The 13,920-nt window shown below is 53.2% G+C and overlaps 1 protein-coding gene across 1 annotated transcript; it reads left to right on the top strand.

Moving 5' to 3' along the window:
* Positions 1-5,070: 5,070 nt before the first annotated feature.
* On the top strand, positions 5,071-12,492 carry ZP3 (zona pellucida glycoprotein 3). Its single transcript, XM_061209028.1, has 8 exons — positions 5,071-5,379; positions 7,359-7,477; positions 8,188-8,291; positions 8,368-8,545; positions 8,641-8,758; positions 11,577-11,668; positions 11,805-11,932; positions 12,268-12,492. Exons 1-8 carry the CDS (start codon positions 5,071-5,073, stop codon positions 12,483-12,485), a joined length of 1,266 nt encoding a protein of 421 aa, XP_061065011.1. The 3' UTR covers positions 12,486-12,492.
* Positions 12,493-13,920: the final 1,428 nt, after the last annotated feature.

Raw genomic sequence — 13,920 nt, forward strand, 5'->3', positions numbered from 1 at the left:
TGTGAGGAAATGATGAATCGTGATTATTATTATTATAGCTATTTTATCATTATTTATGAAAGTGCCCTAAAAAGTCACCTTTCTTTTACGATTTGTGCTTTTTTGTGGGGGGAGGGCATGGGGGTCATATTTAGCAAATACCCTTCATCTCACTCTGCCCTGGGAGGTTGTATTTCCTTCTAAAAGTTTTAAAGTTTTGTTCTTTCACATTCAGCTCTTTAATCTCTCTAGAATTCATTTTTATGTATGAAGTAGAAATCCAGGTTTTCTTCCCATATGGATAACACTTGTCACAGCTTCTCTTACTGAGTTTTCCATCTGTTCCTTCTGTCATGTATCAGATTTCCACTTGTGCAAGTGGCTGTTTTGGGGCTCTCTCGTCTATTCCACTGTATTTTTTTCTTGTCCTACCAGCACCCTGCTTTCACTACCATGGCTCTATAATATGTCTTAGTATCTGTTAGGGTGTGTCTCTCACATTGTTCTTTTTCTTCAAAAGTCTTGGTTTCCTTGGCCCTTAGCCCTTCCATATAAATTTTAGAATCGTTTTGTCAAGTTCCACACACACACACACACACGCACACACTCACACACACACACACACACACAAAACCTGTTGAGATTTTGATAGAACTTATAAATTAATTTTGGGAGAATTGATATCTTTGAGGTTGCATTTCCCATCCATGAATATGGAATCTCTCTCTGTTTAGGTATTCTCTGATGACTTTCAGTAAAGTTTCATAAATTATCTCTCAAAGGTCTTACACATCTTTTTGTTTTCTACCTAGTAACCTCATACTTTGTTTCAGCCATTGCTTTTGGAAACTGGTTAACAGCCTTCTGAAAACGAATCCCTTTGTCCTCTCTTTCACTTGAATCTGACCTAGAAAGGGTTTATTTTTAACCTTTCATTTTGAAATCCTCTTTACCCTTTACCCATATATAGCGAATATGAACATTTTGCTACATATGCTTTTTCTATCTCTGTATGTATGTAATATGTATATACATGTAATTTTGTGTATATGTACATATATACCCATACACATATACACACATACATGTGTGTTTACACACACACACATTTACACATACATAACTTTTTTCTAAACCCTGGGTATCATCTCCTCACATCAGGAGGCATGTGATGTCCTTTTATCCCACCAAATAAATAATAATGTTTATTCAACTAATAGTTAACTTTGACAATGTGGCTAAAGTGCTATTTGCCAGATTTATCCACTGTAAAGTAGCCACTTATTCCTTTGTAATTTTTAAAAAAATTTATTTATTTTATTTATTTATTTTTGGCTGCGTTGGGTCTTCGTTGCTGTGCGCGGGCTTTCTCTAGTTGCGGTGAGCGGGGGCTACTCCTCGTTGCGGTGCGCGGGCTTCTTGTTGTGGAACACGGGCTGTAGGTGTGCGGGCTTCAGTAGTTGTGGCACGCGGGTTCAGTAGTTGTGGCTTGCGGGCTCTAGAGTGCAAGCTCGGTAGTTGTGGCGCACGGGCTTAGTTGCTTCGCAGCATGTGGGATCTTCCCGGACCAGGGCTCGAACCTGTGTCCCCTGCATTGACAGGCAGATTCCCAACCACTGCGCCACCAGGGAAGCCCTTATTCCTTTGTAATTAATAAAGAATCCTTAAGGAGAAACGGCGAGACTATGTATTCTAACTTCCATCAACTAGTTTTGTTTTGTTTTTATTGTTATTGTGGTAAAATATCCATAACATAAAATTGACCATTTTAACCATTTTTAAGTGTACAGTTCAATAGCATTCAGTATAGTTGTGTAACCATCACCACCATACATCTCCAGAGCTTCCCCCCCAGCTTTATCAATATATAATTGACATATAACATTGTATAAGTTTAAGGTGTACAGCATGTTGATTTGACTTTATACTGCAAAATGATTATAGAGTTAGCTAACATCTTCATCACAGCATCAGATAATTTTGTTGGTTTATCATGGGATATATATATATATATTTTAAAATTTTAATAGGTGATAGAGAACGTTTTAGAAGAGTTAACTTTGGCTGCGCCGTGTGGCTTGCAGGATTTTAGTTCCCCAACCAGGGATTGAACCCGGGCCTTCAGAAGTGAAAGGGCGGAGTCCTAACCACTAGGCCACCAGGGAATTCCTTATCATAGGATATTGAATATAGTTCCCTGTGCTACACAGTAGGCCCTTGTTGTTTACCCTTTTTTTTTTTTTTTTTTGGTCGCACTGTGCGCCTTGCGGCATCTTAGTCCTGACGGGTATATAATAGTTTGCATCTGCTAATCCCAAACTCCCAATCCATCCTTCCCCTACCCACTATCAGCTGATTTTTAACAGGCACTAATGCTTCTTGCCTGAATCTATTAGTACTGTGATGATTGCAAATTGTTATTTTCTGAATCTATCTTCCTTCTACGATCATTTGTTGGCATTGTATTGTAAGGAAGTTTCCCTTTTATGGGAAAAGTTCTCTCATTCGTGGGTTTTTATGTATGTGTTTAGCATCAGCATGGACACTCACGAATTCTTATTTTATTCAATGTGTAGTCCTTATTGTCCGCATTTATTCTGATGTACAGTTGTCCCCAATTTGGCCAGTGGCCCCCCCCACCCCATTAATTTGACTCCTGTGTTCTTTTGACACGTTCTCATCATTTTGCGAGCATTTTTAAATTTTTATTTATTTATTTATTTTATTTTTGGCTGTGTTGGGTCTTCGTTGCTGCGCGCGGACTTTCTCTAGTTGCGGCGAGCGGGGGCTACCCTTCGTTGCGGTGCGAGGGCTTCTCATTGCGGTGGCTTCTCTTGCTGCGGAGCACGGGCTCTAGGCATGCGGGCTTCAGTAGTTGTGGCGCACAGGCTCAGTAGCTGTGGCTCGCGGGGGTGACTTAGTTGCTACGAGGCATGTGGGATCTTCCCAGACCAGGAATCGAACCCGTGTCCCCTGCATTGGCAGGCAGATCCTTAACCACTTTGTGGGCATTTTCTGGCATGACAAGATGTTCCAGATTCATCCTGTCTTTCCTGGCCCTAGCCCTGGAATCAGCCATTTCTCCAAGGAGAGCTGGGTCCTGCTTTTAAAGAGGAATAGTATTTAGAAACCACTATCTGGGCTTTCAAGAATTTTCAGGAAAATGCTCTGAGCTGGTGGCCCTGCTTTGGTGCATTCTGGCCACCAGGGGGCAGCACTTCTCAGAAAAATGTAAAAGACTCAGAATCCGTTCTGGGTTGGGTTCCTGCGGGCTGGACTGGCCATGCTCCCTGATGGAGGTGTCTCTAGTCCTCCTTCTGGACAAGGGGAACACACATGCTCACCACCACCCCGTGTGCGTCCAGACTCTCCCCCATCCTCACCCAGACTCCCCCCAGCAGTACATGCCTCACCCCCGCCCCCCACCACAAATTTCTTCCTGTCTTTTTTTCCCTGAAGCCCTCTAAGGGGGGTTAACTCCAAGGCAGAGAGGGAGAGGGGCTGATGGATGTGAGGCTTCAGGGAGGCTCATCCCCAGCCCACCACAGCCAACCCACGGCTGTGGGTAACAAGTTCCGAGGGGCCCCTTCCGCTCTCTCCGGCTGGCTGTCCCTCAGGGGCCTCAGGCCACAGCTGGCTCCCTCCCTCTGGGCCTGCTGGGCAGGAAACCCAGGTGGGAGGGTTTCTGCTGCGGTAGGCCACCCAGGCGAGCTTGGAGCCTGACCTCTCACTTGCTTCTCTCTGCTGGCTTCCTCCCCCTCCCCCCTCCCCCCACCCGTGTCGATCAGGTCAAAGGAAGTTGTGCGGGCAATCTCTCCCCTGCCTTTATTTATTTTCCCACAAGTAGCGTATTAAAAAAAAAACACCAAGGAAGTATAGTTAAGCAACTTAGATGTATGGTTCAATCACGTTAGAAGCAAGCATTTGCTAAAGAGTACACACTTCTGCCCCTGGGAATTCAATGCCATGAATATTTTTGTATTCTTTCTCCCCTCCTGAAGGAGTCTCACCCAGGCCTGGCACAGAGTAGGCCATGAGTAGGGGCTGACCCTGTCTGTCAGTCCTTCTCCACCTCGTCCGCCAGGACTGGTGCAGTAGCCCCCTGACCCTTGTCTCCAGTCCTACCCCTCCCCAGCCAGAGCTCGCCAGATCGCGCATCTGCTTCAGTACCCTTCTGTGGCCTTCCCCGCCCCGCCCCCCAGAACAAAGTCCAGCATCTCAGCCCAGCACCTTCACGATCCTGCCCCACCCACCTCCCCAGCCCCCTAAACTGCCACTCTTGCCCCCTGGGGACCTGAGGCTCCAGCATCTCTGAGTTCCTGGGGTTTTCCCCCAAGCCCACCCAGTGCCCCGTCTACACCTTTGTTCACACAGCTGCCTCTGCCTGAACCGCCCTTCCCTCCTACCTCCCATAAAGTTAAGCAGCGGCTCACAACATACCCTGGTCTAATGATGCCTCCATTTCTCTCCTCTGAAAGAGCTCGCGTCTCTGATAAAATTCTCCTCATCCTTCAATCAAGGCCTTTCTCCTGGTCCCCCCAGCAATCCAGGATAGGTCTTAGCTCCCTCTCTAGGCAATGAGGGCAAGGCCTTGCAAAGGGTGGACCCATAGGGGTGGGAATAGGGAAGGGGTGAGAAGTTATGACTGACCAGGCTGCCAGCCCAGCTTCTCAAACCTTAATGTGAATACAAATCACTTGGGGAGATAGCAAACAATCAGATCCTGACTCAGTCATCCTGGGCTGTGGCTGAGAGTCTGCATTTCTTTTTTTGGGGGGACCGTGCCACGTGACTTGCAGCATCTTAGTTCCCCAGCTAGGGATCGAACCTGGCCCCCCTGCAGTGGAAGCGTGGGGTCCTAACCACTGGACAGCCAGGGAAGTCCCAGAGTCTGCATTTCTAACAAACTCCCAGGTGATGCTGATGCTGCAGGACCGGGAGCCACTTTGAGCAGCAGAGGCCTAGCCCCCTAGATTGGCTGGGGAAGGGAGGCAACTGGGAGCCCAGGTGTGAGTAACCATCATCCGGGGTATAAGACGGCAGGGTGGTGCCTGCCCAGGGGTTACTAGTGGGAGTGGCTTCGTAGGCACCATGGGGCCGAGCTACAGGCTCTTTGTCTGCTTTCTGCTCTGGGGAAGCCTGGAGCTGTGCAACCCTCAGCCCATCTGGCATGATGAATCCCAACATCTCATGCCATCGAAGCCACCCGCCGTGATGGTGGAGTGTCAGGAGGACCAGCTGGTGGTTACTGTCAGCAAAGACCTTTTTGGCACCGGGAAGCTCATCAGGCCTGCAGACCTTACCCTGGGCCCTGACAACTGTGAGCCGCTGGTCTCTATGGACACGGATACCGTGGTCAGGTTTGAGGTTGGGCTGCATGCGTGTGGCAACAGTGTGCAGGTGAGGCTTGGGCCCCCTCGGCGGCCCCGGCTTCGGTGGGATGATATGGGAGGGGGCCGGTGATGGGGAGTGTGGATGCAGAGCCGGTATGAGGTGGGGCTGGGGTGAATTCCTTTCATTTGTGGGGTAGGGTGGGTGGAGCAGTTGAGTCCTGAAGCTGGGCTTCAGTGGCATGGGGATGCGGGGGAGTTCCTGCCTCTAGTTGCCTAAGCTGGGGAGGTGGGGTGGAGTCCAGAGGTGGCAGTGCACTTTGGGCCAGACTGGGCACCCCCGCTCCGATTCCTGAGGACTTATGAACCCCTGGAGGGCATCCAGGAGAGATGTATCCGATGTAGGGGAGGAGGGTGTGATAGGATCCCCTGCGGGTAGCCCAGCACTTGCGAGGGGCCCTAGAAATTTGTATGGAAGAGATGAACTTTGACACCTCAGAAAGCTCAGAAGTCATCACAGAAAAAAAACACCAGAATTTTGGCATCCCTCATTCGTGTTTAATGGCTTTGAAGCCTTGAACTAAAAGTGATGTTGAGGGAGGGGGCAAAGGGCATCGTGTTCATCTGTGTTGAAGAGGCTCAAAGTGGGTCCCATAAGCGGTCTCAAGTAGGGGGCGTGTACGGGAAGACAGCTGAGTAATATTCGGGCCAGACGCCTCCCAAGGAGAGGGGGGAGGGGCAGAGCCTCAGACTCCGAGGAGGGGCCTTGCAGCAAGGCAGGGCCGGACCGGGCCCAGCTGGCGCACGATTCCCTGGACCGACTTCTCCCGCTCAGAGAGCCTGTCCTCCCCTCTGTCGTGCCCCTCTGCCCACCTGGCCTTGGAGCACCATCAGCCCCCGGAGTTCTCCTCTGGGGCTCTGGTCTCAGTGTGGTGCCCGGGGCTGTCCTTGAAGCCTCCTGGGCCTTGTTTCCCTGGGGAGAGCGTGGGGAGGCCTGAGCTGCAGGAGTTAAGGAATGATCCTAATTTAGTAACTCCCAACCTTGGGGCATTAGAATCACCTGGGGAGTGGTTAAAACTCCTGATTCCCACAGCCCACCTTAAATCGGAATGGAAGTGGAGACAGACGTCAGTAGCTTTAAGATCCCCAGCTGACTCCACCGCGGAGCACAGCCTGATGACACCTCTCCCCAGGACAATGTTGCCCAGTCTCGCCAGATGAGAATCCCGCGGGGCCGGGGCGGCTTCCCGGGAACGCCACCTGTGCCGGTTCTCGGGGCCCACACTCGGCTTAGTGATGCTCTGCTGTCCTGAAATTCTTTCCTTGTGAACAAGGAGCCCCACGTTTTCACGTTGCACTGGGCCCCACGAATATGCAGCCGCTCCACCTGGGGCCCTCGCTGATAGACGGTTAGGATTCTCCCCTGAAGTTTGAGCGGGCCGAGGGCAGGGCCAGGCAGCCGTTCACTAGGGGGCTGGGGTCGGGGGGCAGGTGCTGCAAACTGCCCCAGCAGCACCTGCTTGTGCTCTTCCGGCCTCAGGCAACCACTAAAAACCAGCTTCCCCTTCTGTGAAATGGGCTTGAGGATAAGTCAGAAGAGGGAGGGCGAGTTAGGTAGTAACTGCTGTGGCAGTGAGTTAAAATTCCTGGAAGTTTCTCGTCTCTTCCTGGAGGCTCTCTTGGCCTCAGGCCTCTCCTGGAAAAGGAAGTGGGGTGTGTGTGTGTGTGTGTGTGTGTGTGTGTGTTAGGGTGGGGTGAGGGCAGCGGTCTGAGAAGGGAGCACACACCCCATGTCTCTGGTCATTGGGCGCTGCTTGGTGATGACATGGAGCTGATCCAGACTCCCTGCGGTGGTGTCACCATTTTGGGGTGAAAAGAGGTGCGAAGGGGGTGCCTGTCCAGGCTCTCCCACGGGTCAGCGGCGGAGCAGGCTTTGAGCCCAGGGCCTGTGTTCTCTCCACCTCCAGCGGCCAGCCCTCCTGCCCCTGGCCGGGCGGGCGCATCAGGGCAAGTGATGCTGGGAGGGTTAACCCCTCCCCTTTCCCTCAGGTGACCGACGACGCCCTGGTGTACAGCACCTTCCTGTTCCATAACCCCCGCCCTGTGGGAAACCTGTCCATCCTGAGGACTAACCGCGCGGAGGTCCCCATCGAGTGCCGCTACCCCAGGTCCGTGTGGGATGGGCCTGTCGCTGCCCCTGGCGCAGAGGTCCCTCGGCAAGCACGTCAGCCTCCCAGCAGCATCTAGCTGCGAGGAGGGGGAGGTGCTCGGGCTGTGGTCGCTGCCTCGGTCCCGGTGGGAATGGAGGGCCTGCTGCCTCTGCTCTGAGCCTCTGAAATTGGTCCGGGCCACAGCTGCCTCTTGGTGGAAGCTGGGAGGCTGCCCGGCCCCTGGCCCCCTCAGAGTTCAGAAGTGGTCTTTCAGTAGCACAGGGGTGGGTTCCAGGCGCTGACCTTGGCCATCACAACCTGCTCTCTCCCTCTGGCTTTCCCGCAGTGGCTGAGTGAGGGTGGGGAGGCCCCAGCATGAAGCATGTGCCTGTGAACTGGGGCATCGAGGTGGGAGGACAGGGCGACTGGTTTATAACTACAACACCTGGCCCTGTGCTGGGCGGAGTGCGAAGGCCTTGAACCCTGCCCGCCCATCTGGGGGGGGGGAGGGGAGGTGGTGTTAATACCACGAGGAAACAAGGGATGAGGCATGTGTGGAAGGGCTTCCCAGAACAAGATCCTGGAGAGGGGGACCTCGGACAGTGGGCAGACACATCTGGGCAGAGCCGTACACACCCCAGAGGAGGGCAGTGTGTCACTAGTAGGGGCTGCAGCCCAGGGACCTGGAGCCCCGGGCCAGGGGTGGACAGCTGCTGTTCTCTTCCCAGGCAGGGCAACGTGAGCAGCTGGGCCATCCTGCCCACCTGGGTGCCCTTCAGGACCACGATGTTCTCGGAGGAGAAGTTGGTTTTCTCTCTGCGCCTGATGGAGGGTGAGCAAGGAGTGCTGGGAGGGGGAAGCCAGCAGGGGGCGCTCTGGCAGGCCCTCACCCTGGCCGTGCCTTGCAGAGAACTGGAGCGCCGAGAAGACGACGCCCACCTTCCAGCTGGGAGACAGAGCCCACCTCCAGGCCCAAGTCCACACCGGCAGCCACGTGCCCCTGCGAGTGTTTGTGGACCACTGTGTGGCCACGCTGACACCGGACTGGAGCACCTCCCCTTATCACACCATCGTGGACTTCCATGGGTAAGGCTGGGCTACCTCTCTGGGGAACCCTTGTGCAACACGACCTGTGTCACCCTCCTTGATCTTTAACTGTGTTTCACTTGTTCTCTTTAAAGTTGTCTCGTGGACGGTCTCACCGATGCCTCATCTGCTTTCAAAGCACCCAGACCCAGACCAGAGACCCTCCAGTTCACAGTGGATGTGTTCCATTTTGCTAATGACTCCAGAAACACGGTAATGGCTTAAGAGCCTGGAGTAAGGCTGAACTCATAGGGTCAGGCTGACCAGGCTTACTAGCCGGTGTGGTCACTCACTAGCTGTCCCCTTAAGCAGTGATTTGATAGTTCTGCCCTATCCTAGTAACTTATCAAGTAGATAAAGCCATGGGCTCTAGTGAGATCTTTGGGAAGGCACAGGCCCTAAGAGACCGGTAGAAAATCCATGAAGGATGGAGAAATTCAGGGATCCTGGAAACAGAACAAACTAGGAGAATAGGAACGCAGGAGACCTAGCTGACAGCTCACAACGGACAAGCACCAACAATGCAGCGTCTGGTGACCAAGTCACTGACCTTGTGCTCACCAAGGTCAGCAGGGCCAGAACCCAGATGGGTTGAGTAAAGGACTTAAGAAGAGCAGGTGTCAGCCTTCCTGGAGGCTTTCTAGAAGGGCAAGGGAAGCAGGTATGAACGTTTCATGCTAGGTAGCCTCTCGAACCTGATCATAGGCTAGACCTGTGACTTTTTGAAACCTGAGTGCATCAGCATCACCTGGAGGGCTTGTTGAAAGAGACCACTGGGCCCCCCACCCAGGGTTTGGTTCAGAAGGTTTGGAGTGGAGCCTGAAATCTGCATTCCTAATAAGTTTCCAGGTTCTGGAGATGCTGCTGCTCTGGGGTCCACCCTTTGAGAACCACTAAGCTAGGAAGCTCAACTTGACACTAAGGGTGGCAGAGGGGGGAGGGAGCTAAAATGTGGACCACTCGTGATGGCTGGGCAGGAAGCACGGGTAGGACTGGCCTCTAGCCAGAAAGTGCTGGTAGAATCTTACAAACGAAAATCAAGTGTTTTTTTTGTGTTTTTTTTTTAAATTATTTATTTATTTTTGGCTGTGTTGGGTCTTCGTTTCCGTGCGAGGGCTTTCTCTAGTTGCGGCAAGCGGGGGCCACTCTTCATCGCGGTGCGCGGGCCTCTCACTGTCGCGGCCTCTTGTTGCGGAGCACAGGCTCCAGATGCGCAGGCTCAGTAGTTGTGGCTCATGGGCCCAGTTTCTCCGCGGCATGTGGGATCTTCCCAGACCAGGGCTCGAACCCGTGTCCCCTGCATTGGCAGGCAGATTCTCAACCACTGCGCCACCAGGGAAGCCCGAAAATCAAGTTTTTAAACAAGTTTCCTGAGAATAGGATTGGGAGGATGTGAAATTTGGAATAGCTGGTCAGGAAGGATTAGTGACTAAAGCAGAGATTTTCAGCTCTGGCTCTGTACTCACCACCTAAGGATCATCAAAATACTGATACATCCCATATATTTTCATTTAACTGGGGTGGGGCCTGGCATCAACTTCTCCAGTTTCTTAAAATCTTCAAAAGTGAAGCCAAAAGAATTTCACAGCAAACAGCTATGTACCTACCATCTAGGTTCTACCATTAGTATCTCACCATACCTAGCCACTAGTCTCTTTATTTAGAAATGCATCAAAAGCCATTTAAGCTCCCTGGCGCATCTAATAAGCAGCTAGGTTTACAAACCGCCAAACCAGAGGCTTACGTGGCTGGCTGGCATTGAGGGACGAGCGGTGTGAATTTTTAGACTTCGCTGATGCTACCTCACCTCACCCAGAAGTTATGTTCAGAGAACAGAAGTCATCTGCTACAGATGGTAGACAGATAGAAGGAAGGGCACTACTGAAGCTACTGGGAGATGTCCTGGAGCTTTCTGCTGGCAGGTCCTGGGTTGAATGGGGCTGGGGATAAAAGAAGATAGACTCGGGAAGGGTCCCGGTGCCCAGATCGGTGACCCTGTGGGTCCTAAGGTAGAAGATCCTGGTTGGGGTAGGGAGTCGACCTCAGAGGTGGTCCAGGGGTGAGCAAGGAGGGGATGAGGCTTCACACAGGTGGTGGCCATCAGCATGGGTGATTCTTGAGCCGGCATCTGCCTCTCCAGGGATGGGGGGGGGTGACTAAGATCAGAGGACAGGACGATCCTATCAATGGAAGGCAGCCTTGAGCTCTCGGAGGGCTCTCCCTCAAAGGTGGGCAGGTGGCTTGGCTGATGGCGGCTATGGCACAAGGGAGAAAGCTAACGAGGAACCACCCTGGGATCCGAGGCCCCAGTTAGCATCAGCAATATGTTCTGGGAAGAAGCTGAGGGTCGAAGCAGTTCCCTTCCTGGAATAAGAACACTTAGGGACCCGGAAGCCCTTCTTTGGTGAGGGGGCTGGGGTGTGTGTGCAGATGGAAGGCAGGCAGCCAGAAGTGCAACCTGGATGATTCGTTTCCGAAACGGTTACCCTGCAGGCACACTTGGCCACTAGGTGGTGGCCAAGGTTTGTGGTTCTGCAGAAGGCTTTAGGAAAGGCGGTGGCACCTCGGTTTCTTTGCAGGACTTGGGTTGTGTGTGCATGTGTGTGTTGAGACCCTGAAGTATGAAGGGGGACCTCTGACTGTGGGGACCTCTTCCAAAAGGATGCAGGCTGACCTGAGCTCTGGTTTTGTCAAAATTCCCCCCACTCCAGCTGGTCGGGTGGGATTTTGGCCCCTTTGGATTTGATTTCCTGTCCCTGAGGTTCTGACTTAATGGGCCCAGGGGCTTAGGCATGCTAAGTGATTGGAAAAGTATGGGAAAGACCAGAGGAATAAAGATGATGGTTCCGATTTAGAATCCAATTTGCGACTTGCTCTGAAGTTTGAGGCAAGTTAACCTCTGAGCCTGCACTATCCCATCTCTAAAGTGGGCTTCCCCTCCCCCTCAAGGGTTAAGGATTATAGAAGAACTGGCTTACTAGTCATTGCACTGCCTAGAACTCCACCTCGTAACAGCTGCTCTTATTTCCAGATATATATCACCTGCCACCTGAAGGTCACTCCGGTTGACCGAGTCCCGGACCAAATAAGCAAGGCCTGTTCCTTCAGCAAGTCCTCCAATAGGTGAGGAGACCAGATTGGACGTGACTGGGGTAGCAAACTGGCCACGCTCCTGTTGATTCCCCCAAGGTGCCTACTGTCAGCAAACTGCTTCCTGCAGACTGCACAGCCGTCTGACCCTTGTGTCTTTCCCTCTCAGATGGTCCCCGGTTGAAGGCCCTGTTGATATCTGTCGATGCTGTAATAAGGGGCGCTGTGGCGTATCAGGCCGTTCCAGGAGGCTGACCCACCTGGAGGGACAGTCTGTTCCCCGCAGTCGCAGGCATGGTAGGTCTCCAGAGGGCCCCAGGTCTGTTGCCCTCCCCTCGGTCTAGGGTACCGGATGTCACTCTAGGGTGACACTTGTTCCCCATTTAAGGCTGCTTACCCCTAGGGGGATGCCATTTCGGGGCTAAGTGGGAGAGGCCCCAAGCCCTCACCCTGCTGTCGTCCGGGGCTATTCTGCAGTCATCCTGGAGTCATGACACATAATCAGGGGTGTGGGAGAATAATGCAGCTGTTAGAACTAAACCTACTGGTCTAGAACCCACTGAGCAACCCCAAACCCCTAACCTGACTCCTGTGTAGGGACTAGGGTGACCCTTGTATGTCTTGTCTTTCAGTGACAGAAGAAGCAGATGTCACAGTGGGGCCACTGATCTTCCTGGGGAAGACTAGAGACCACGGTGTGGAAGGGTCCACCTCCTCTCCCCCCTCAGTGATGCTGGGCTTAGGCCTGGCCACTGTGGTGTCCCTGACTCTGGCCACAATCGTCCTGGGTTTCACGGGGAGGCGTCGGGCTGCTTCCCACCCTGTGTGCCCTGCATCTGCTTCCCAATAAAAGAAGAAAGTGGCCTCTGGGGCGTGGCACAGTAACTAGATGGGGGTGAATTGGGAGGGGCTGTGTAGGGGCGGAGGGTCAACTGTAACAGGGTCACGGGTTCAAGCAGCGAAATCGAAGTACTGTTGTGTCTTTAGCAAGCCTGTGTATAGAGAGGGTAGGGCTTCCTCAGGCCTTCCTCAGGCCAGGGCTTGTCTTCCCAGGGCAAGTATAATCCCACATCTCCAAGGAGGCCAAGATGAGAGGTGTTGGGGGCTAAAGTAGGGTGGGCCCTGCCAGCCCCGCTTCTAGGGGGGCAGAGGGTCCTGGCTCTGGGCCCTATGGATCTGATGCCAGGGCTGGGGGCAGGGAGGAAAGGACTTCTAGTCGCCTTCCCTAACGGCAGCAGGCACGAAGCCACGTGTCCACGTGCTAGAAGCCCAAAGGCCAGAGGTGATGGTCTAGGGCAGTGGTCACGTGGGACCTGAAGTGGCTGTAGAGGAGCCCTTCTGGGGGGTGAGTGTCATGGCCAAGTCACCAGCTGTGGGTGCTTCAGGGCTTCCTGTGACCGCGGGGAGCTGCCTCTCGGCCTCTCCCACTTTCATCACTCCCCCCCCCACCCCGCACCAGAAGCTGCTGTGCTCCCCCAGGCCCTGGCCACAGCCTCTGGGAGTGCTCAGCAAGGGAATGGTGCCCCGGTGGTGCCCAGGAAGCTTGTGGCCCCTCTCCAGGGGAGTGGCCGTGCTCCCCCTGTAGAGGGCTGTGACGTCCCCACCATCGGCTGGCCCTTAGCTGCCCAACCTCACCACCAGCTGCGACTCATTCTCACTGGGTGAAGATCTCCTTCACCGTGGAATCCCAGCTTTGCTAGTCACCTGCTGTGAGCCTGGGCATCTTTGGGGGCAAAATGGGGCTGGTACCTGCTGGGCAGGGCTGTTAGGCATAAACTGATTGGAGTCAAATGGCACTTAAATACATTCAGAGCAAGATCTGTGTGATTCTGGGCCTCAGAAGTACAGGAAGGCCTAGGTCCTTGCCCCTCCAAACATGGTTTTGTGAACACCGTTGGGCATCACCTGGGGATTTGTGGGAAAGGCAGAGTTTGGGGCCCCATCCCAGACCTAAGAATCTGCATCTCAACAAAATCCCCAACTGATTCAGGTGTGTGAAGTACTCTGGGCCAGGGGAGTTCCATCAAGAAGGAATCCTGTCCCCCGCCCCATCGGGTGTGCTGTACGGGAGTAAAAGACTTGGGGGTAGAAGGGGTGGGCTTCCTGGAGGTGGTGATCCTGGAGCAAATCCTCAAAGAACAAGCAGGTCCTAGCTGGGCAAAATGGGGGAGGTGGGTGTGGAGGGAGGAGAGGATGGCGAGAACCTGTGGCTGTAGGAATGGAGGGCCTGGATGTCCAGTAAGGGGGAGAGTGGAGAGGCTGGCCACGTAGGGCTGATAACATGA

Source organism: Eubalaena glacialis, chromosome 13 (genome assembly GCF_028564815.1).
Source record: "Eubalaena glacialis isolate mEubGla1 chromosome 13, mEubGla1.1.hap2.+ XY, whole genome shotgun sequence".
Classification (NCBI taxonomy): Eukaryota; Metazoa; Chordata; class Mammalia; order Artiodactyla; family Balaenidae; genus Eubalaena; species Eubalaena glacialis.

What these genes read in the sequence shown, in the direction of transcription:
- ZP3 (XM_061209028.1), top strand. Translation starts at nt 5,071, where the DNA reads ATGGGGCCGAGCTACAGGCTCTTTGTCTGCTTTCTGCTCTGGGGAAGC. An exon ending in ACCATCGTGGACTTCCATGG is followed by an intron (nt 8,546 to 8,640) that starts GTAAGGCTGGGC and finishes TTCTCTTTAAAG; the next exon opens with TTGTCTCGTGGACGGTCTCA. An exon ending in CTAATGACTCCAGAAACACG is followed by an intron (nt 8,759 to 11,576) that starts GTAATGGCTTAA and finishes TCTTATTTCCAG; the next exon opens with ATATATATCACCTGCCACCT.